Source organism: Apus apus, chromosome 4 (genome assembly GCF_020740795.1).
Source record: "Apus apus isolate bApuApu2 chromosome 4, bApuApu2.pri.cur, whole genome shotgun sequence".
In the NCBI taxonomy this organism is placed as follows: domain Eukaryota; kingdom Metazoa; phylum Chordata; class Aves; order Apodiformes; family Apodidae; genus Apus; species Apus apus.
Genome location: NC_067285.1, coordinates 41,409,978 through 41,428,607, shown reverse-complemented (window position 1 = coordinate 41,428,607; position 18,630 = coordinate 41,409,978). Strand labels below are relative to the sequence as shown.

At 51.0% G+C, this 18,630-nt stretch overlaps 1 protein-coding gene across 1 annotated transcript in view; it reads left to right on the top strand.

Moving 5' to 3' along the window:
• The first annotated feature begins 761 nt into the window (after window positions 1–761).
• SCD5 (stearoyl-CoA desaturase 5) overlaps window positions 762–18,630 on the top strand; it is a 35,954-nt gene continuing 18,085 nt past the window's right edge. The window contains exon 1 of the mRNA XM_051618823.1: window positions 762–1,023. Coding sequence (XP_051474783.1) covers window positions 873–1,023 — 151 coding nt within the window. The 5' untranslated portion in view covers window positions 762–872. The remainder of the gene's footprint in view (window positions 1,024–18,630) is intronic.

Genomic DNA, 18,630 nt, shown 5'->3' with positions numbered 1-18,630 from the left:
CTGCTTTTCTAGAGAGAGCAAGAGGGAATGGCTTCAAGCTGCAACAGGGCAGGTTTAGACTGGACAGTAGGAACAATTTTTCCACAGCAAGAGTGGTTAGACACTGGAACAGGCTGCCCAGGGAGGTGGTGGAGTCACCATCCCTCGATGTGTTGAAGGGTCGTTTGGATGTGGTGTTGGTGGAGATGGTTTAGGGGAGAACTGGGTAGAGTAGGGATGATGGTTGGACTCGGGGATCCCCGGGGGCTTTCCCGACCTGAACGGTTCCACGATTCTGTGATCTGAACACTAAAACCACAGTGGTGGGATGGAGTAGACAAAAACTATGTCACGCTCTTAATTCCGGGTGAAAACCCTGCCATCTTTTGTTTTGTTTTGTTTTCCTTGTCTTTTCAATGCCCACCGTGTTGCTCCCAGTCAGATAAACTTCATTAACTACCTCCTGAACGCCTGCTCCTCCCGTGTCACCGGCGTCATCTTTTCCTCCGGCCCTTCCAAACCCCAACCTCTTTGCCATCCCACCCTCCCCTCACCCGCAGCCCCCCCCCCCCCGAAACCCGGCCGGCGGGGCTGCCCCTCCACCCCCCGCTCCCCTCCCTTCGGCCCCGCGCCCGGACGGGACGTGGCGGGGCAGCTGCCCCGGGGCTGCTGCGGGGCCCCGCGGGGCTGCGGGGCGGGCGCGGTGCCGAGGCGGGGCCGGGCGGTCATTGGCTGCGGCTTAAGCGGGGCCCCGTCCCCGGCCCGGCCCCCGCCGCGGTGCGGGCGCTGGAGCTGCGGGAGCGGGAGGCAGCAACAGATGAAGCGGCGGGGCCCGCTGGCTCCTCTCCGCCACCCGGCCCCGCTGCCCGCGGGCCGCCGCCGCCCTTAGCGCCATGTCCGCGTCCCGGCGGGCGGCGGGCGGCGAGGCGGGCGGGGGGCAGCCCATCGTCTGGCGGAACGTGGTGCTGATGGGGCTGCTGCACCTCGGCGCCGTCTACGCGCTCAGCCTGGTGCCGCGGGCGCAGCCGCTCACCCTGCTGTGGGGTGAGTGCGGGGGGCAACGGGTTTTGGTGGGGGGGTGAGGGGGGCCCCCTCTCCCGGTTTCCCTGCTCCCCCGGGGGGGCTGGCGCTGGGGGGTGGTGGGGAAAGGGAAAGGAGGAGCTGATCCGCGGCTCGTCTTCTGTCTGGGCAGCCCCTCTCCCTCGGCTTGCCGTGGGGCGGGACCCCCCCCGCGCTGCCCCGCAGCCCCCGCCGCTTTTGTTCCCCAGTCCCGTTTCCCACCCGCCCCCCCCCTCATCCCCCTTCCCCCCTCATCCCCCTTCCCCCCCCCCTCTTTCTCCCGGGAATGCCATTGCCGGGCCCTCGGTTGCTGTGGAAACCAGAGGCACTCCGCCTCCGGGTGCGTTGATCAGGTTGTTGGGGTTTGGATTGGTTGTGTTTTGGGTTTTTTTTTTCTTTTCTTTTTTTTTTCTTTTTTTTTTTGTGTGTGTGGGTGGGGTTTTTTTCTTTTTCTTTTCTTTCTTTTTTTTTTTTCTTTTCCTTTCAAAACCAAAAAGTCGAGCAGCCGATATTTCGTTGTAAAAAGTCCTGACAGCAAAGGGTTGGGTTTTTTTTTTTTTGCCTTCCCCGGGCTGCTTCCTCGCGTTACTTTTAGGGGCCCCCGCGTCGTTCTCCCCCGGTCGGGAGCAGAAAAATCCCCGCGTCCTTCGTCCCTCGGGCAAGGTGACACATATTCTCGCTAGCGAGGGTTTAAAAAGTCGAGGAAGAGCTTGGAGAAAGGAAATAAACCCGGCTCTGCTTCCCGAGGCTCGGTGGCTCGGTGTGCCTGTCGTCTTGCCAGCCGTGCAGCGCCGAGGGTTTGCTTTGAGAAAGAGAACGTGAGAGACAGCTTCTTTACTTCCATCCTAACGGGGAGGGCCTTCTTTTCCCCCCCCCCCACAAAGGAAGGGTGCTGGGAGGAGAGCTCCATCAAAGCACTGCGGTGCCGTGCAGGGGTGTCTCAGGGCTGGTGAGGCTGAGAGATGGCTGATGTCAGCATCACCTTTCACCAGGCAAGGCTGTGTGTCGAGCCGTCTGGATGGGGGTGGTCAGGATAAAAAAACCCAATATAATAAAAAAAAAATAATAGAATGCTGCTTAAAGCTGGTGCAGTTTCTTGGGGAGACTGCTTTGGGGAGCTTCTGAGTGAGTGGAGACTCTTAATGGCCCGTGGCTTACAGAAGCAGAGGATGGAAGGTTCTCTGCTGCAGGGAATTCGGGTTGTTAAGCCTCCTGTTGGTGTTGAAAGAGGTCTCAAAAAGCTCCAGCAAAATGCTTCAGAAATCAGGTCTATTTCTCCTGTTTGAGGGGTTGCTAAATCTGTTTTACGCTGGTTCAGCTTTTGATAACCAGTCTGCCTGAAACCCTTAGAAATAGCCATCACTGCTGTTTACATTTGGGAAATGAGCCTGTCTGCCAGTTACCATCCTCTGACAAAGTTCTTAACTGGGAAACTGGTTTGGGTCCCTGGTGGGGACCTGGCATTTGGCTGGCTGCCTGTTTTGCACAATTACTTGTCTCTCGGGGGGTCAGAGAAGGTCTGGGGAGTGGTTGTGTTTTGCTTAGTTTCCTTCTGTGAGCGTCACTCCTCTCCCTTCCCTATTCCTGGTCGTGTTCGGGCTTATTTCATAGTTTAGTTTGGCTGTACCTTGATGGCTGAGGAGACCAGGAGGGCCTGCAGGAGCAGCGTGGCCAGAAGACACAGCCTGTGGTGTCTGCTTTCAACCCTTTTAGGTCCTGCAGTGTGTGGGCAAGTGGGCTTTCCTCATATCTGTTTTGCCTTTCCAAGAAGACAAAGTTGAAATCCTCTCCAATTTCGCCGTGTCTTTATTTACAAAACTCTCTAAGGCCGGAGCTGAAGGATTGAATTTCCAATTTCAGCCCTCCCAGTTGAAATTAGACAGATGCTAAATAATAAACAGGTCTCGAAGACCTGGCGACTTAATGCCTTACCTTCTGAAAGTGAGATCCTCCCATTTCTTGACACTGCTATTTTTAACAGCCACCTTGCAGTAGACCACAAAGTTTTTCAGGGGAGTTTGCTGGGTGGTTTTCACAGGGAGTGGGTGTTTTTCACAGGTCTGCAACAGGGAGTAAGTGTTTTGGCTCCAGCTGTCCTGGCCAGATGGACATTGTGTGCCACTCTCCCAGCTGGTTGCTGTGGGTTCTGCCCCCCTCAGAGGTGCTGAGGAAGGTGAAAATACAGGCTGTGCTGCAGAGTAAGTCAGATTAAAGTAGCTTGGAGATCTGTGTCTGAAGTCCCTCTGAGAAACTCTTTCAGGGTAGACAAAAGCAAGGTTGCTGTTGAAGTTAACAAACCCACCTCATTTCACTCTGGAAGGAGCCAACCGGTAAAGCAGTGTTGGAAGGAAACAGTGTTGATCAGATAGATGTTCTCCACTTCTCCTTCCCTGTGCAGACCAGCTGTGAGACTGCTCTTCTGTGGGCAGTGGCTGCCAGCCAGCTTTTGGAGCAGGGCTGGCAAGGCAGTGCAGCTGGATAGTGGGTCGGGATTGTAGTATTGAGTAGTGCAGAGATGTGCAGACACTGAAGGGTGCAGATGAAGGAGCTTGGTTGTTTTTTTTTTTTTTCCTAAGCTCACCTGGGACTTGGGAAGCTTCCCAGTGATCTTAGGCAAACTCTGCATTGCTCTGTCCTGTGCTCCCCCTCCACTGCTCCCCTGTGGTAAGTTGCAGGAGCAAGTGTGTTTGGAGAGTGGCTCTCTGGTGGTGAGTGTGAGCTCTGTGGTGTCTGGCAGGAGGCAAACATCTTCACATGACTCACCACTGCCTGCTTGACTTCTTACTTTCTCCTCCTCTGAGACATCCACATCTTGGAGGGCTCTCAGCTGGGACTTACTGGGGGCTTTTCTCCCTCTCTGCAGGGTTAGCTCTCCTCCTTCCCACCTCTGAAGGTGAATCCCTGGTTCACCACTCCTTGCTAAGGAGAGCTGAAATGCCACCGTGCCACCTAGAAAACAGCTTTTCAAGGCAAACTGCCTGCTCAGCAGGGCTCATTTCCATTGGTAATTTACTGACTTTTGTCCAGCTGTACATAACAGACAATGGAAAACACTGCCAAGTGAAGGCTGGGCTGGTTGTTTATTCAGGATTATCTGTGCTCCACTGTTCCCATTGCCTCCCACAGTAACACCTTGAGGCCCTTGTTACAGCTTCCACATGGAATCAGGGTTGCCCAAGGAATCCCAAAAAGCATTCTGTGTGGTGCAGCCACCTCTTTCGGGGGGGGCACCAGGAACTGGGTTTTGTTTCAAGGGATGGGCAGGGAAGCTGGTTAAAACATAGGTTTCGGGACCATCCCAGTGCTTCGGTGGAATTTGGTTTCAGTCCAAGCTGAACAAAACCACTGAAATAACTCATGTCAAAATTTTCCATCAGCTGGGAGCTGCCTTGACCTGAGAGGCAGCAGATACGTGCGAGGCTTGGAGCAGCCCTGGGCTGTGCTCGTGGGACCTGCCCTGCTGGCAGATGCCACTGGCACTGTGCTTTTGAGCTGTCCCTCACTCTGCCAGCCTGATGGCACTCACTGGGAGCCCTCTTGCCTTGTTCTTTTCTAGCCTGGTTTTGTGCAGGGTTGTGTGGAGAAGACCCTGTTTCTTTCCCCTTTGCCTCCTGATCCAGAGCCAGGCAGCTTGCAATATGTGGTCCCTCCTTCCTTTTGGTGCTTTGCTATCTGTGGACATAATGTTTCATAGCTGACAGATGTTGCTTTGGAGCATCCCTGCACTCCAGGTTCCCAGCCTTGGAAAGGAGAGGTAACTGTTGAGGAAATGAGCCGTGAGACTTGTGTACCTGCAGAACCAGCAGGCTTGGCAGGGTTCATGGCCGTCCTGCAAAGCCCAGAGCGTGGTGCAGGCCCCAGGGAACTGGCATGTGGACCTTCCCCTTGAGGTCTGGTCTCTTTGCCCACCTGCTTTTGCAAGACTTTGGACTCCTGGTGCTTAGCACCCTCTGTAGAGAGCTTTGAAGGGGAGGGATTGCTCTTCTCTGCAGACAGGCATCAGGAACTGAAGCAGGGTAGGAGCACCTCTCTGTGAGTAGGGCTAGAAACCAGGACATGGCATGATAGGTCTGCCAGCTGAGCCAGGCATGCAGGTTCCCTGGAAGTGAACTGGTCCAAAAGGATCCTTCTGACATCCTGGGGTTGTGGATGTGGCTGTGGTTCACAGATGGTGTCTTCTGGGCTGGACATGCTGCCCCTCATTCCACAGGCCACTTGGTGGGAAACTGTGCAGCTCATCACCTAACTTTGGCACGTGCCATTAAATGATGTTACTTAACCAGGAACCTCTTTGCTTCAGCCAGCTCCATCCTATTGCAGTCCCAGTGAGGTTGCCTTTCTGGGTTAGGATAACACAGCAAAAGACTCTGAAATCCCTGCAGAGAGAAAATTACCAGCGTATTTATTTCCCTGCAGGTCCCAGTGTTGCTGCTGCTATCAGCTTTGGCTTTTATGGGCTCATGATAGCTTTTTTTTTTCCTGAAGAATTCCATTCATTCCACACACGTGACGTGTAGGGCTCTCAGATTTTGTTGGGAAAGAGCTGGTTTTTAGCCTTCACGGGGGGGCATGTGAGGAAGCACTTGCAGTCCCCAAATGCATTATAGGAAATAGAAAAACCCCATGAAAGATTAAGCTGATTATCTACTTTAAAACCTTTCCTTTCAGGCTGATGAGCATTACTATTATAGTACTAATAACTTTAAAAGCTGGCACAGGCATGGCCACCCAGAAACCCTGTATCAATCATCTGGATATGTTTTGCAGAGCTGCTTGATAGCCAAGTGGATGTTGCTTCACATGCTGACCTGCCTTACCAGAGCCTGGGACCAGGGGGGAGGATGGCCTTGCTCTGACGTGCTCCGATGGGAGGGGAGGCTTGTTGCTGTTGTTTTAGGAGATGTTTTAGTGCTCTAGATAATGCTGGATAGATCCTGTTCGGCTGGGATGGGCCCCATGCCATGCTTACCCACAGCTTTCCTTCCCCTGGCTGGCTGGGAGGGCAGATGGAGCAGCACTGTCCTGCTGCATCCCTGCAAAAAACTGCAGGTCCCTTCAAACCACACCCAGGCTGGGTCCAAATCCTGCTGCCTGGATCCCTTCGATGAAGCAGCTTAAAGCAGTTGTGGTTTTTAGCACTTGGGACTACTCTGGGGCCTGGAGGGCAACACCGAGATGGTCGCCTCTCCCTCAGCCCTCCTGGTGGCCTGTCTGTGCCACGAGGCTGGTTTTGCTGCTGTGCACTGCAGAGCCAAGTTTTATTGGGTCTTTCAACATTTCGGAAGTCTTGCATGTTCTTCAGTGCCATCCAGTGGCTTTTTGGCTGGTAGCTGCTTTTGGTGGTTCACCACTTAGATGCACGGTGCTAGAAACTCTGCACAGCAAGCAGCTGGAAATAGAAAAAAATCCCAGCTCCAGGGACGTTTCACGTGGCACCTCAGAGGACGGAGGAGAGGGGAAGTATTTTCTCTGTTTCACAGAAGTGAAATGGAGACATGTGATTAAAGCTTCCCTTACTGTAACTCCTGCTGCCACTCTGGCAGGAGCACCCTTGGGGTCTTGCGACGTGGTTGTGCTCAGGTGGCTTCTGTAGGCAAGGCTTTGGGCCAGGTAACAAGGAGCAAATGCTTTCCTCTCAGATGCCTCTTCAAAGGTGTCTGTGGCCACCTTGGTGGGAGGGACTTAATGAAAACAAGGTCATTACCTCCCCTTACTCCGAGGAGAGCTCTCCTGTCTGCTGGTGCACAGAATGGTCCCAGCCGTACGCAGTGAGCAGCTGTGAGAGGTTTTTGTGGCATACATAGGGCTGGCCTTGTTGTCCATGAGCCCTCAGCTCCATCGTGCTTTCAGCAGTTCAAGACAGCAGCTGGTCCACTAGAGACTTCACTTGGAGTTCTGTATCCAGCTCCGGAGACCCCAACACAGGAAGGAGACGGAGCTGTTGGAGCAATTCCACAAGGGGGCCACCAAGATGATCCGAGGGCTGGAGCAGCTCTGCTCTGGAGACAGGCTGAGAGTTGGGGTGTTCAGCCTGGAGAAGAGAAGGCTCCAGGGAGACCTTAGAGCACCTTCCAGTGCCTGAAGGGGCTCCAGGAAAGCTGGGGAGGGACCTGGGACAAGGGCTTGTAGTGACAGGACAAGGGGGAACGGATGAAAACTGGAAGAGGGAGACTGAGGTGAGACATGAGGAGGAAATTCTCTCCTGTGAGGGTGGTGAGACCCTGGCCCAGGTTGCACAGGGAAGCTGTGGCTGCCCCATCCCTGGCAGTGTTGAAGGGCAGGTTGGATGGGGCTCTGAGCAACCTGGTCTGGTGGGAGGTGTCCCTGCCCATGCAGGAGGGCTGGAACTAGGTGATCTTGAAGGTCTCCCTTCCATTCAACAGTGTGTTTCTATGAGCAGAGAAGAGATGAACCTTCAGAATGGGAATTTCATCTCTGACTAGGGAATAGCCCTGCTTACATCCAGAGTGGATTTGGACTGGCTTTTTCTCCCCTGCTCTGTTTGAAAGTGTTGTTTGACAGCTGTCCCTCTTCATAGTGAAGTTCCTGGCTTATTCCTTCCCCTCTAGCATGAGGAGCTGAGCTCCCCTCATCTCTTACAGGAACAGTCTCTTTTCTCAAACAGTTCTTCTCTCCTTAAAGATGACAAGTGCTCTGGAGTTAGGGATGGATGTATCGTGCTGATCCCTAGCCTTGGGGGTGCTAGTATACAGGCTCTGAGGAGTTTCCGTGGATGAGTTGGGACAGGCTTTGCTCCAGGTAGAAGGAACGTGTTGATCAGAGTTGTGTCGGTATCAGAGGAAGTCTCAGGGGGCTGAGAGCAAATCAGATACCTCTTCTCCAGGAGATGCCACCAGGGCAGAGCAGTGTGAGCCATGCAGACCTACCTGTCTGGTGTTGCTACAAGAAGGGAAAAGTGTTTCTCCCCTTGGAGAGCTGGACTGGAAAATGTTGGCTCGCCCACCAGAACTTAGTATGTATCCTCATCACTGCCACTTTGCCTTCCCTCCCTGCAATTACAGTTGCACTTGTAATGAGCACTGATGTTATAATTGAAGCTAAGCAACTTCTTGCAGTCAGATTTTATTTTTACCATGTAGGCTAAGGATAAAATGTCCTGCTCCACTAGAGAGCTGAAACAGTAGCAGTTACTGTGCTAAGTAAAGCAAGGCTGATAGGAAAGACAGAAGAGAGCTGTTCGTCAGATGCTGGCATCAGGAATCCTGCTGTCCCTCTTGTGCAGGGACCTCAGCACTGGGGAGGGTGGGGATTTCTGCAGGGAGACTGAAATGAGGATCTTTCTCAACCCATTTTTCGCCACTGGCTTCTCAGATGATGTTCTGAGCAGTTCAGAGTAAGATAACCTGGCCTTCGCAAATGGCAAATCTTCCTTGCCTGGCTCTCTGGCTCTGTTCTTTGGCAGACTTTGAGTATTTTTGAGTGGTTCATATCCTCCCTAGCCCAGCCTGACTATTATGTCTTCTGTGCCCATGGCATCTTGCTGTGTCAATGGCAAGGGTTGCAGTGTTTGGCTTGTCCAACCCTGCTCTTTGCATCTGGAGTAGTTCACAGGGTGGCCACACAGCTGGATCTTTGAAGGGAGTTCTGCCCAGGCCCTTAAGTAGCCTTTCAGAAGCAAAGAACGAGGCACCTGGAAGGGGTTTGTGGTGGTTTAACCAGCAGTTGCTGCAATCCAGGGCTGGGGTAGACCTACAAGCATGCTGAACCCTCATGGACACCTGAGAGCTTGGAGAGAAGCTGGAGGCCAAGGTGACACAAGGTGTTTCTGAAGCTTATTTCATGTCCTTCATAAATGGAGGGGGAGGAGCTGGGATGCAGAAGGGGCTGCAGCTCGTGTAGAGAAATGCTTGAGCAGAGCAGCAGAAGTGGGTCCTGATGTGAAAGACTGGAAATAGGTTCTCTGAGCCCTGGGGGTGGAGGGAGGGCAGTGCTGGGCTCCCACTTGGTGTCTGTTGCTCTCCTTGGGTGATCCTTCAGGCAGGGCCACTACCAGGACACTGTAGAGGAGAAATGTATGGGTGTTGGGTGACTGTGCAGGTTGGAAACAGCAGCACATCTTATGAAAACGTCAGAAATTCTATTTTATAGGGGGTAGAGGGTATAAAAAAAAGGGATTTTGCCTTTTAATTTTATTTTTTGGCCGGCACTCTGAGGTTGTAATGTCTTTCCAGAAGGCATTTGGCTGTAGGTGTGGAAAATAAGACATTTCTACTCAACTGAAGCAATCAGTTTTAATGGTGGTTGTAGATGATCATTTTCATTCTGAGCTGCTCCCTGCCCTGCTGCAGTTGGTTGGACTCAGCTGCAGTGAGACAGGCATGCAGGTATGGCCAGACCTCCTTGTAGGAGCCATAGCAAGGCTCTCCTTGTTTTCCATTGGCTTTGGTTCCTACCTTTGATGCAGGATAAACTTGTGTGTTTGAGTTGGCCAAAAACTGCCTGGCCACTCTTCAGCAGGCAGGTGAAAGCCAGCCTGCTTATGCAGTGTATATGCACGTGGTGGTGGTGAAAATAGGAAAAGCATCTAGCTGGGTAGGTGAAGGCAGAGACGGGGTGTGTGGGCCTTTTCCTGGTGCCAGAACTCACTGTGGGAGCAGAGCTGGGCTGAGCTAGAGCTGTTTGGGCTGGAGCAGTGCAGTGAGCAGTCATTCAGGGAGCATGGTGGGCAGTCATCCAGTGTCCCTGGAGAGCTGACAGCATCAGCCTGCCCAGCGTGCTGGAGACAAAAGTGTCCTTCTGTCCCCTGGCACCATCCCCCAACCTGATGGCTCTGGGTAACTGTCCAGCCTGCCACATGTTTCACTGAACGCAAGAGGCTTATGGCTTCTAAAATTAATGAGGTGTAGCGTTTGCAACCCAGCTCTGAGGCTCAAACTGCCAGAAACAGAGAGAACTGGGAGAGGCTGCTTTTTTTGCAACAGGTTTTTCTCTGAGCTCTGTTTGTGTTAGGAAAGAAAAAGGTGTGGGAGCTGACAGCACACAAGTGAAGCAGGCACAAAGCATCTGGTCACACTGCAGTGATGCAGAGAGACAGCAGCATCATCCACAGTCTGAAGTGCTGAGAAGGCAGAACCGTCACAGCTCTGCTTTGGCAGCTGCTGGCTGGCCTGGGAGGGCACCAGCTTGGAGCAGGGTCTGTCCTGTGCAATGGATCCCATTCAGTGGGGAGCTGGGGCAGAGGTGCTGTTGCATTCCCGGGGAACGATGCCTGGAGTCCCAGCAGTTCAGGAGGGGATTGCTCCCTGCTGAGCCCTGCTCCTTTCCTGTGCCTCGTGCCTAGAGACTGTAAAATGCAGGAGGCTGTAGCTCCCACCTCTTTGTTTCTAATAGCTGAAAAGCTGCTGTTCCCTGGCTCTGGGCTTTGAGTCGTCTCACAGGGTGTGAGTGGTGGGATGAAGCCAATCCCCTGCCACCTCCCCAGCTGCAGACAGGGCAAGTTTTGAGCAGTGATGGGCAGAGATACTAAATAACTCACCTTTCTTCCTTGAGGCAGAGCTGCCTGCTGCGTGCAGGGCTCTGGAGGGCCGTGCTGGTGGCTTGACCGCACTGCTGCTTCAGTCCATCCTTGGAAAAAAGAGACCAAATTGGCCTGAATTCCTTCGTGGCATTGATAGAGCACTTAAAACCCACCAGAGCCATCGCTGGTGTGCGGATTGAGGACAGCAGTGAGGTCACTGGGAGAGAAGTGAAATCTGCTCCTGGTTTGTGGTGACGCAGGATTTGGCTGCGCTGAGAGAGGCTGCACACAGGAATAAAAGGTTTCAGAGAAACCAGAGCTTCTTCCAGTGTTCTCTTTTGATCTAAAAATAGAGATAAATCGTTCAGCATCTTAAGGCAATCTTCAGTTGCTGGTGAGTTCAGGGAATCTGTATTTGCTTCCTAGGGAAATGCTAGCATTTGCTGGAATACTTGCTGTCAGCCATGATTTCCATTGCTCTGCTGCCTTTATTTGTGTTTTCTTGGCTGCAGTTGTCAGTGCAAACGCCTCTGCTGTTCCAGCCAGAATCAAGTCTTTTGTATACTCAGCCAAAAGGGCTGGCTTTGGGGAATGTTCCTGAGAATGCATATGGAAACATGTGCGTGCAGGCAAAGACAGCCTGGATTTATATGAGCTGGTGATGACAGGGCTAAGAAGGTGCAACAGATGCCTACTTCTGGAAGGAGACAGTTAGCAGGGCTCAGCAAGCAGTGGGTTGACCAACAGATTCCATCTGCTAGCAGGTGAGTGTTTTCTTCCCAGAGACCCCAGGGCCAGAGCACTAACTCGATATTTCTCCTTGGCAGCAGTTTAGGGACTGAGGGAGAAAATTTTCTCCCTCCTTAGTAAATGTAGTTCTAGGTCAGGAAATAAGGCTTTTTTAGGGATGGTGATGTGAATGAAGTGCTCCTCATGTCTCTCCGCTGTGGAGGAAGAGTTCTCCAACGTTACCCTGGAGGATGGCAGAAGCTGAGATCAATTCTGGAGACCTGGTATCTAATGTAGATCTAACAGTGCTGCATGTTGACCCTGGCCCTCCCAACAGTGCAGTGTGTGACATCAGGCAGTGTTTTTAAATTAGGTGTTTGGTTAGATCAGGTGTTGGCCTCATTTGGCATAGGAAAGCTTTCTTCTCTGAGGGCAGACATGGCATTTTAAGAAAATATATCCCAAAACTTGGTGTTATCTAATGACATTGCAAAAAAGCATTGTGGTACCAGGCACCATTAAATTATTGAGTGTACTTGTGGTCTGAGCCCTGATGTTGAATCAGGAGAGAAGCTTCTACTGCTATCCTTGTGTGTAGAGAAGTGGAGGATCTTTGAGGTGCTCTGAAGAGGCCAAGTGTGGTGCAGCTATTGAAGGAGATGGCAGTGCTGCCCTAAATTTCAGTGGGAATGGACTTGGGTGCCACTCAGCACTACTAGAAGGGCTTCCTCTGGTTTGGTCAGATTAGCTGATGTGGTTCATTAGTCCTAAGTCTGCCTTTGAGTAACAGCAAACTGAGGAAGAGAAGGCAGATGCAGGATATGCAGATGTCAGTTCTTGTAGCCTGATGAAAGACCTTGGCTTTTATGCATTCATTTATTAAAATTCACTGGCAAGCAGTTTTGATCTGGCTGAATAAGAAGAGGTAAAACACTCATTCATGTGGAAATGGGCAAATGTTGCATGTCCATCCCTGTTATTTTTAATCCTCAAATAGTTATTCCTACAAATAAGTCGTGGTATCCCTTTATATACAGGGATGAAAAAAAATGGCCTGTTCTCAGGTGAAAATTTCTTGCCAGGCTTTGTCACACAGAGACTGAGACTTTGCTGGCTACTCCAGCTGTGGAAGGAGTATTTCCACCAAACAGTGTCATGTCACAAGATGTCTTCATCATGCAACAGCATTTTTAGGGTCAGTTATTTTCAGCTGCACTATTGTTGAGGAGCTAACATGTCCACAGGTGAAGCACAGCCCTTGTGCTGGCTAGTTTTTCTTCCCCAAGCAAAAGATGTGCTTTCTTGGCCGTTACTGCCATGGGAATTCATGTCTTCTTAAGAAACAACTCCCTCCTGTGTCCATGAGATCTCACCTCCTTGAGCAGACAGTGTGTGTGAATGTATAAGCCTTTGCTGAATGTAACTTCAAGCACTCCCACTTGGGGCTGAGAAGGCGTCAGATCTTGTAGACTAAATAGTGGTTGGAACGTCATGGCCCAGCAGTGAGACCTCCAGCAGAACCAGGGTGCTGGATGCTTCTGAAGCTGCCCTGAAAATTAGGGCAGTAGGAGAGCTAAGCACCACAATAGCAACTGAAAGCCAAAGACACCACTTGAAGAACAGTTCTCTTAGCAGATTTTAAAAAATGCAGAAGGTTGGTTGAGAGGTAGGCTTTCCACCCAGGGGCTGCCAGGAAGCAGCTGTGGCAGAGACTGTGACACAGAGCTTAGGAGAAAGCCAACCAGAAATCAGAAGGACTCCAGCAAGAGGTTCAAATAGGACGTGTTCTTGTGGCTGGAGTATGCAGATTTCTTCTACATTTCTTCACCACGATAAGTGCACTAGATTTTTTTTTTCTGGTCGTGTTTCATGGGTGGTGCTCCTGGCTTATGATCTTTCTGTCTGACAGAGCCCCCACTGAGTGGGATGCCAGGGATGCCACTGAGTAGGGAGACAGAGGAAGGGTCTGGCAGCCCCATCTGGGGGCTCCCTACCTGCTGACTTGAGATCAGGGGAACAGCAGCTGACAAAGTCTGTCTTGGGGCTCTAGCTGTCAGTGATGGTGGCCAGTCCTAGGAACCAGCCAGGCTTGTGCTGCTTGTTCTGAGCTCTCTGCACTGAGTTTTGCACCAGTGCAGGAGTAAAGCTACAACACTGGAAGTTCCACCTCAACGTGAGGAGAAACTTCTTTCCTGTGAGGGTGACAGAGCCCTGGGACAGGCTGCCCAGAGGTTGTGGAGTCTCCTTCTCTGGAGACTTTCAAGATTATTCTGGACATGTTCCTGTGTGACCTGCCCTGGGTGTTCCTGCTGCAGCAGGGGGGTTGGGCTGGATGATCTTCAGAGGTCCCTTCCAACCCCTGTGATTCTATGAAATGGGGCTGACATCCTCAGAAGGTGACTTAAAACCAAGACCCTGGCCCTTGGTGGCTATCTTACCCTCCCAGTACAAGCAAGTGTGATAACAGCTCTAGGATAGCCTTCAGCCTTGGTAATTCCTTTCCCCATACTCTGTGGAAAATGCCATATTTTGAAGTCTATCAGTGTGCAGGTGCTGCTAGTGCAGCTTTAACTGGGCTGTTTTGGTTTTTTTCCTCTTACAATTTTTTTTTTCTTTGTCTTTACTGGATAGCAGCTCCTCTCCCTGTTGGGAAGGGGTGTTGGGGTAGGTGTGCCACTGCTCTGACCTTGTCAGGCATGTCACCTGTCTTGTTTGGAGTGGCCAGCACTTTGCCCCATGTGTTTTTCCCCATCCTTGGTGTTGGTGAGACACAGGTGATCTGGAAGTTCCTGCCCTGCTTCCTGGCACTTGATGCATCCCCACGTTGGCTGACTTAAGATTTGTAATCATCTTGAGTGTTATTAGAAGACATAGAGAGGATAACCACGGGATCAGGTCCAGTCAGCATGGGTTTATCAAAGGCAGGTCCTGCCTGATGAACCTGATCTCCTTTTATGACCTGGTGACCCAACCATTGGACGAGGGAAAGACTGTGGATATTGTCTATCTGGACCTCCAAAAAGCATTTGACACGGTTCCCCATAGAACTCTCATAAAAAACCTGGCTGCTCATGGCCTGGATGAGCACATGATCTGTTGGATCAAGCACTGGCTGGATGGTCTGGCCCAAAGAGTGATGGTCAGTGGAGTAAACTCCAGCTGGGGCCAGGCACAAGTGGTGTTCCTCAGGGCTCAGTGTTGGGATTGTTTCTGTTTAACATCTTTACTGATGACCTTGGTAAGGACATAGAGTGTATTAGCAGTAAATTTACGGATGACACCAAGTTAGGTAGGAGTGTTGATCTGTGTGAGGATAGGGAGGCTCTACACAGAGACTTGGATAGATTGGATCCTTGGGCTAATGTCGATGGTCTGGGCTTCAACAAGGCCAAGTGCCAGGTCCTGCACTTGGGCCACAACAACCCCAGGCAACCCTTGGGCTTGGGGAAGTGTGGCTGGAAAGTGTCTGGCAGAAAAGGACCTGGGGGTTCTCATTGACAAGCAGCTGAACATGAGCCAGCAGTGAGCCCAGGCGGCCAAGAAAGCCAGTGGCATCCTGGCTTGTATTGAAATAGTGTGGCCAGCAGAAATAGAGAGGTGATTGTCCCCCTGTCCTCAGCACTGGTGAGGCCACACCTGGAGTGTTGGGTTCAGTTTTGGGCCCCTCAATTCAAGAGAGATCTGGAGGTGCTGGAGCGAGGACAGAGGAGGGCAACGAAGCTGGTGAAGGGCCTGGAGAATCAATCTGATGCAGAGGGCTTGAATGTGTAGTCTGAGGAAGAGGAGGCTGAGGGGAGACCTCATCAGTCTCTACAGCTGCCTGAAAGGTCATTGTAGAGAGGTTGGTGCTGGTCTCTTCTCACAGGTCATTAGCCACAGAACAAGAGGGAATGGCTTCAAGTTGCCAACAGGGCAGGTTTAGACTGGACAGTAGGAACAATTTTTTCCACAGCAAGAGTGGTTAGACACTGGAATAGGCTGCCCAGGGAGGTGGTGGAGTCACCATCCCTGGATGTGTTGAAGGGTCGTTTGGATGTGGTGTTGGTGGAGATGGTTTAGGGGAGAACTTGGTAGAGTAGGGATGATGGTCGGACTCGGCGATCCCAAGGGGCTTTTCCAACCCGAATGGTTCTGTGATGCTATGATTCTTTGACTTAAAACTGAGTCAGTGATTTGGTGTATCAGGACCAGAGGAACATTTGCTGCATTTTTTTTAACATGCAAAAAAGCCTGCATGTTCACAAAACTTGCCTAGTCCCAAATTCTGCTTGGAAAATGGGGCTGGGGTGGGAACTCTGCTTAGTACAACTCACCTAGACCAAACTGCCAGGATCACGGCTCTTCAGGCTTGTGTCAGGTTCCCAGCAGTCACTGTGCTAGGGATGAACGTAGTGTCCAAATTCCTTTCTTTTGGAAGAGACTGGGAGTTTGTAGCCATGCAGGAGAGAGATTCCAGCAGTGGGACTGGCTAATTCCCCTCCCTGCCCCCGGCCCTGCTCTCCCTCCTCTCCTCACCACTCCTGCACAGGCAGGAATGGCAGGCACTGTGTTGATGCCAGGCTCTGCATGTCACCACCCTGCTGGAATGGTCCTGTGGCATTATTCTGTATTTTAAAGATGTGTTTTATATATTGGCAGCAGAGCTGCTGTGGATGTGCAATTGATTTTGTTTCACTGCTTCTATTTTTATGTCCGGAGTTTGTCCCTCAGAGATAATTGTGATTCGCTCCATGTAACTAGGTTATGTTTGACATTGGTATCATACAGATAGTTGCTATCTACACAGTGTTTCCTTGTAATCTCTGCCTGAGAACTGTGTCCAGTCATCTCCCCTCTTTCAGGAGCCAGCATTGTCTGTTCAGATGAGCAGAGGGAACCCAGTGCTTGGTGGGCTTCTTGTTTTGGTTGACTTGGGTTTTTTACAACCAGATAAAAGTCAAAAGCAATCTGGAATCTGCTGGATTCACAAACAGTAAACACGTACTATGTTTCTCATGTGGTTCCAGGTTTAGAGGTTCTAGTTTTGATGTTCAACGTGTAACAGAGTTGAAATTTTTTTAGGGGAGAGATCTGCTCCAATGTAAGCCGTGACTTAGAGCAGAGGATGATTTCCTGGTGCTTGTGAAGTAGTTTCAGACTGTGGCAAGATCTCCCCATATCTTCATAGGAGGTCAGTCCCCTGGACACTCAGCTTTTCAGAAGAGTTTGGTGCCGGGCCTAGTAAAGGTTTTTTGGAAGTTCATCCATGGGGTTAATGAGCTGTTCTGAAAAAGATGGCTCAGTGGTTTTGTGCTGTTCAACTCCCATCCATTTTTAAACTGTTTGTCTGGTGTAGTTTTAATTGCTTCTCTCTGAGAGTGAAATGATACCTCTGAGCCTGCTGTTCCTGTTCACACTGATGTCTAGCTGCCTTATCTTATTGCAAGCTGAGAATATTTTATGAGCTGTTGGTGATGCTCCTTGCAGGCTTCCACTTCCCCAAGTGCTTCAGCCTCATTGCAGATCCCTCTCTGCAGTTACTGCCTGAACTTTGCTTTTTCCATCCAGGCAGATCTTTGTTTTGAGCCTTGCTTTCCCTGTTTCTGCATGGATCCTTCAGTGTTGCTCTAGCTGTCTCATTACTGCTCCAAATTTAGCATCATCTGCAGTTGTAATTAATATGCTGTTTGCCTTTTGTTTCAGGGCATTAATAAGGATGTTGAATAAAAATGTTCTGTCTGTTGATTCTGGCACATTCCCATAAATAGCATCTGTGCACAGACAGGCAGAGTGTACGTGAAAGCCTAGCAACCCACTGGCTCCCCATTTGCTCAGTGTGACCTGCTGTGTCTTGTTTCTCTTGCATCCTCTCCTTGTCCCTCTGCACCCCCTCTTTTGTCCTTTTGCACAGGCTTGCTTGTTCTTTTCTCTCCCCTCTCTCTTTCCCTCTCTTCTGTGCTTCTCCCACTGCTCCAGTGAAGAAGCATTTTGCTCATCTTGTGCTCTACCCAATGAGCTTGCAGCTGGAAATGCTTCTGTCAGACCTTGTGCTTCTGCAGGGCTCCAGGGGGAAGAGTGAGATACCTGCCCAGGGGAGGAAGGTGTTGGGGCCACACTTGCCAGGGAGGCCTTTCACACCAGTTTACTTATTTGGTGAGAGGGTCTGTGTTTTGCAGAGCTTGCAGGGAGGGTGTCAGAGACAATGGAAGAGAGAACAAAGGAAGCAAAGTTCCTGTGTTTGAGAGTAATTCTGCCTTGAGGTCTCAAGAAAGAGTAGAGAGAAACGAGGAAGACCCCACTTAAAGCCTCTGCATTGCAAGATTAAATTATCCTTCTTTGAGTGTTTTTTTTAGAAAAATGGGATTGCCATCAAATTTCCAATTTGCTGGGTGCAGGATGACCCATTTACATCCCTCCTTTCCTAAGCATCCATCTGGCTTCACCCAGAGCACAGGTGACAACAGACACAGAGGTCCAACCACACACAAACACGTGCAGTGTGTTTCGAGGAGTGAGTTTCCTCTTTAGCTACAGCCTCTCAAAGACATTTTTGTATGTGGTTACCTGAAATACCAGGGGACCAAGCTGATAAGGTCTGGACAGTGGGGCAGTGGGCACAAGCTGAAGCACAGGAGGTTCAAGTTAAACATAAGGAAAAAGTTCTTTACTGTGAGAGTAAGAGAGCACTGGGACAGGCTGCCCAGAGATGTTGTGGAGTCTCCTTCTCTGGAGACTTTCAAAACCCATCTGGATGTGTTCCTGTGTGATCTGCTGTAGGAGATCCTGCTTTACCAGGAGGGTTGGACTAGGTGATCTTCAGAGGTCTCTTCCAACCCTGACAACTCTTATGAAACAGATCCTGGTTCACCTTCCAGTCAAAGGCAGCTCTGAGCCTGATGTTTGAGTTGTGTGAAGCCCAGAGCTCTTGGCACAGGCTCTGCTGTTTCAGGTACTTGCACCCAGGTTTGCAGGCTTCTCCCAGACCTGCAGCAAGCCCTAAACCTCTCTGCAGAGTTTTAGGTCTTAATGGGCATGGCAGTAAGAGTTGTTGGCTGGGGACACTTGTTTCATATGTCTTGGGGGTAGAGCTCTGGCCCTGGCAGAGTGGTCTGGAATGTGTTGGAGCCCGTGCTGTGCTCAGGGGTCCCTCTGGTGAGACTGAGGAGATCAGAGCTGCTTCCTGAGCCTTTCTGCACAGCTGTGGGTACTCTCCCAGCTACCATGGGCACCTGAATAGGCATAGCTGAGGACAGCTGTGGGCACATCTGTGACCATTACTGTAAAAGGCAATCCTGAGTCGACGTTTCTCAAGAATCATCCTGAAGCCAGCATGTTCAGGTAAGGGGGAGAAAGATCCTTTAAATCATTGCTTTGAGCAGACAGTGATTCAAAGCAAACCACAGCCA